The sequence below is a fragment of the Pinus tabuliformis genome, chromosome 8 (genome assembly GCF_031772625.1).
Source record: "Pinus tabuliformis cultivar Carrire ecotype Pingquan chromosome 8, CPIR1, whole genome shotgun sequence".
In the NCBI taxonomy this organism is placed as follows: domain Eukaryota; kingdom Viridiplantae; phylum Streptophyta; class Pinopsida; order Pinales; family Pinaceae; genus Pinus; species Pinus tabuliformis.
In genome coordinates, this window is record NC_142294.1 from 241,342,688 (window position 1) to 241,345,297 (window position 2,610).

Sequence of the window (2,610 nt, forward strand, 5' to 3'; positions counted from 1 at the left end):
TAGTCCAGGCAGTCATATGCCTTACGAAGATCAATTTTGAAGATGACATCTTCACTCTTTTTTGAGTGAATGGCAAACAAACCTTCCTGAGTAGATGCAACCGCGTCCAGAATGTTCCTCCCCCTAAGGAAGGCGTGTTGATCCTTTGATATAAACTCTAAAAGAGTTTCTTTGATTCTTTCTGCAATAATTATAGAGACTATTTTGAAGGAAATATTGCACAGTGAAATAGGCCTATAGTCCAGAAGGGAATCAACATCATCCTTCTTTGGAATCAACACTATAAGAGTGGATGAGGTTTTATTGTTTATGCTGCCAGACATTCTTGTAGCCTACACCATCCTTAGAAGATCACCTTTTATCAGATCAAAAAAGTGGATTAAGAATTCAACCGTCCAGCCGTCTAGGCCCGGACTTTTGTCCCTTTTAAAAGACTTCATTGTTGCCAAGAACTCCTCCTGCGATACTGGCTGAAAAAATTTTCATTTAATTCCCCATCAAACATTTGAGGGAATAATTCTATGCCCCACATAATATCCTGAATCCTGCAATTTTCAGATTTCTTGTACTGATTTTAAAACAATCTCACGGCCTCTTTTGTTATATCATGTTGGGCGTATAAGAAAATTCCATTTTCATCCTTTAACTTCCATATAGAATTTTTTGCCCGTCTGGCGCTCGCATATTTATGAAAGAATTTTGTATTCTTATCCCCCTCCCTAAGCCAGGTTGCCCTACTCATCAGTGTCCAAAAAGATTCCTCCTGCTTCAAAATCTTTTGCTTTTTCATCTGAAGCTCCTTAATCTGGCATCTCATCTCAAAAGAGGGCTGATGAACATCCATGGATCCCATAACTTTGTCCAACTCTATTTGAACCTCCCGGAGAGTCTTTCTGCTCATTTGTCTTTTTTGAAACTGCCACTCCTTTACCGCTTTTCGAATTGCATCCATTTTTTCCCTGAAGGTCATTAAACATGGAACAGATTTATCTGATGATAGCTCATTCCAAAACTGTGTTATCACCTCATTAAAGACCGGATCCTCAAGACATGTTCTGTTGAATTTGAAAGAGTACCCCTTTCTAAAGCCCTTCTCTCTCCAACCTAGGAGAATCGGCCTGTGATCAGAGATATAAACATTCTCAATTGTTACGAAAGGCATGCCCATCTCATCAAGTAAGCTATCATGAAGAATAAATCTATCCAGCCTTTTTGCTATATAAGCACTCTCAATTCTTCCATTTTCCCATGTCGGCAACATTTTTGGTGGAAGAATGTCAATCAAATTTCTGCATAAAAGCTCATTTTTTATTCTATCTGCAATCAGGTCTATAATTTTCCTAGCAGCCCATATTTCCTCCATACTCAACGAGACATTTAGATCTCCTGCAATCAGCAAAAAATCAATGTCAAGAATTTCTGACTGGAACAGTTTATCCCAAAATGGCCATCTATTCATGTAAGGCGCATACATATTCATAATGTTAATTGGATTTCTATGTCCCCTTAGATGAGCTGTGATGAGAATGCAAGCCATACACCTGTATGCCTTTTCCTGAATCCAATCGGGATCCCATAACACTGCCAGGCCTCCTGAGAGGTCGATTGCATCTATGGCCATTATGTGCCATAAAGGATACATTTTCCTAAAATAGGAAATTGCAATAGATGAGTCATGCATGGTCTCCTGAATCAAAATGATTTTGGGATTTATTGATCGGAAAAGATCCTTTAAAGCCAAAAAATTTTGGTCTACCCCCAGACCTCTTATATTCATAGATAGAGCAAAATTCATTTTGGAGACTTTCCGGCCATGCTTGCTCTAAGGGGCCTTTCTCCTGTCATATCAATAACCGGGACATCTATGAGGGACAAGTTCCGAAAACCCCTGCCAACTCCATCGCCCCTTCCCCTAAAGTGTCTGCTGCCCCTATTGTTCTTCCTTCTCACTGTAATATTGCAAGCAGAGTCTGGGCTTATACAGGGAGACAAGGGATTACCAGGCTTATGGATAGTTAGCAGTCTAAGGTCCATCAGATTTTTATGTAAAAGATAGTCTAGATCATGTCCTATAGAATTTGTCGGAGAAGATGATGGGGAGTTTACGAGAGTAGACGGGATCATTGGTTCCTTCCCTTTACCTCCCGGAGAGAATTTCTTTTTTGGAGTCGGGGATGAGGATGTAACAACAAGAATTTCCTTGTTTGGGGAGATGAAGGGGTGAGGATCAAGGGGGGGAAGAGGAACTTCAAAGTCAGAGGCCGGCTCCAATGGTGGCATAGAAGGAGAAATGGCATCCAAGGGGGATGAAATTTTGGGATGAGTAGGGGAGAGATGATAACCTTCGAGAGAGATCCTTCTCTGGTCATTTTGCATAGGAGGAGACAGGCTTTTTTCAGTTGATAAGTTCTCCGATTCTGGGGAAGGAGATTTTCTCCTGTAATATTTTTTCCCAAAATGATAAGAGCCCTGCTGCTTTCGGCCTTTTGAAAGAACTCTCGGGCAATTCTTTATTAAATGTCCAGTCCGGTGACAGGCTGAGCATCTAAAGGGGACTCCCCAGAAATCCAGCCTCTGACAGATTTTAAAGTCCCTCCAGGAAATGTCAAT

General features: G+C 40.9%; 1 protein-coding gene across 1 annotated transcript; it reads right to left on the reverse strand.

The window, feature by feature from the left end:
- Positions 1-574: 574 nt before the first annotated feature.
- On the reverse strand, positions 575-1,621 carry LOC149235040 (uncharacterized). Its single transcript, XM_089368442.1, has one exon. The coding sequence runs from the start codon at positions 1,619-1,621 to the stop codon at positions 575-577; it is 1,047 nt and encodes a 348-aa protein (XP_089224568.1).
- Positions 1,622-2,610: the final 989 nt, after the last annotated feature.

What these genes read in the sequence shown, in the direction of transcription:
- LOC149235040 (XM_089368442.1), bottom strand. Translation starts at nt 1,621, where the DNA reads ATGGCCATAGATGCAATCGACCTCTCAGGAGGCCTGGCAGTGTTATGG.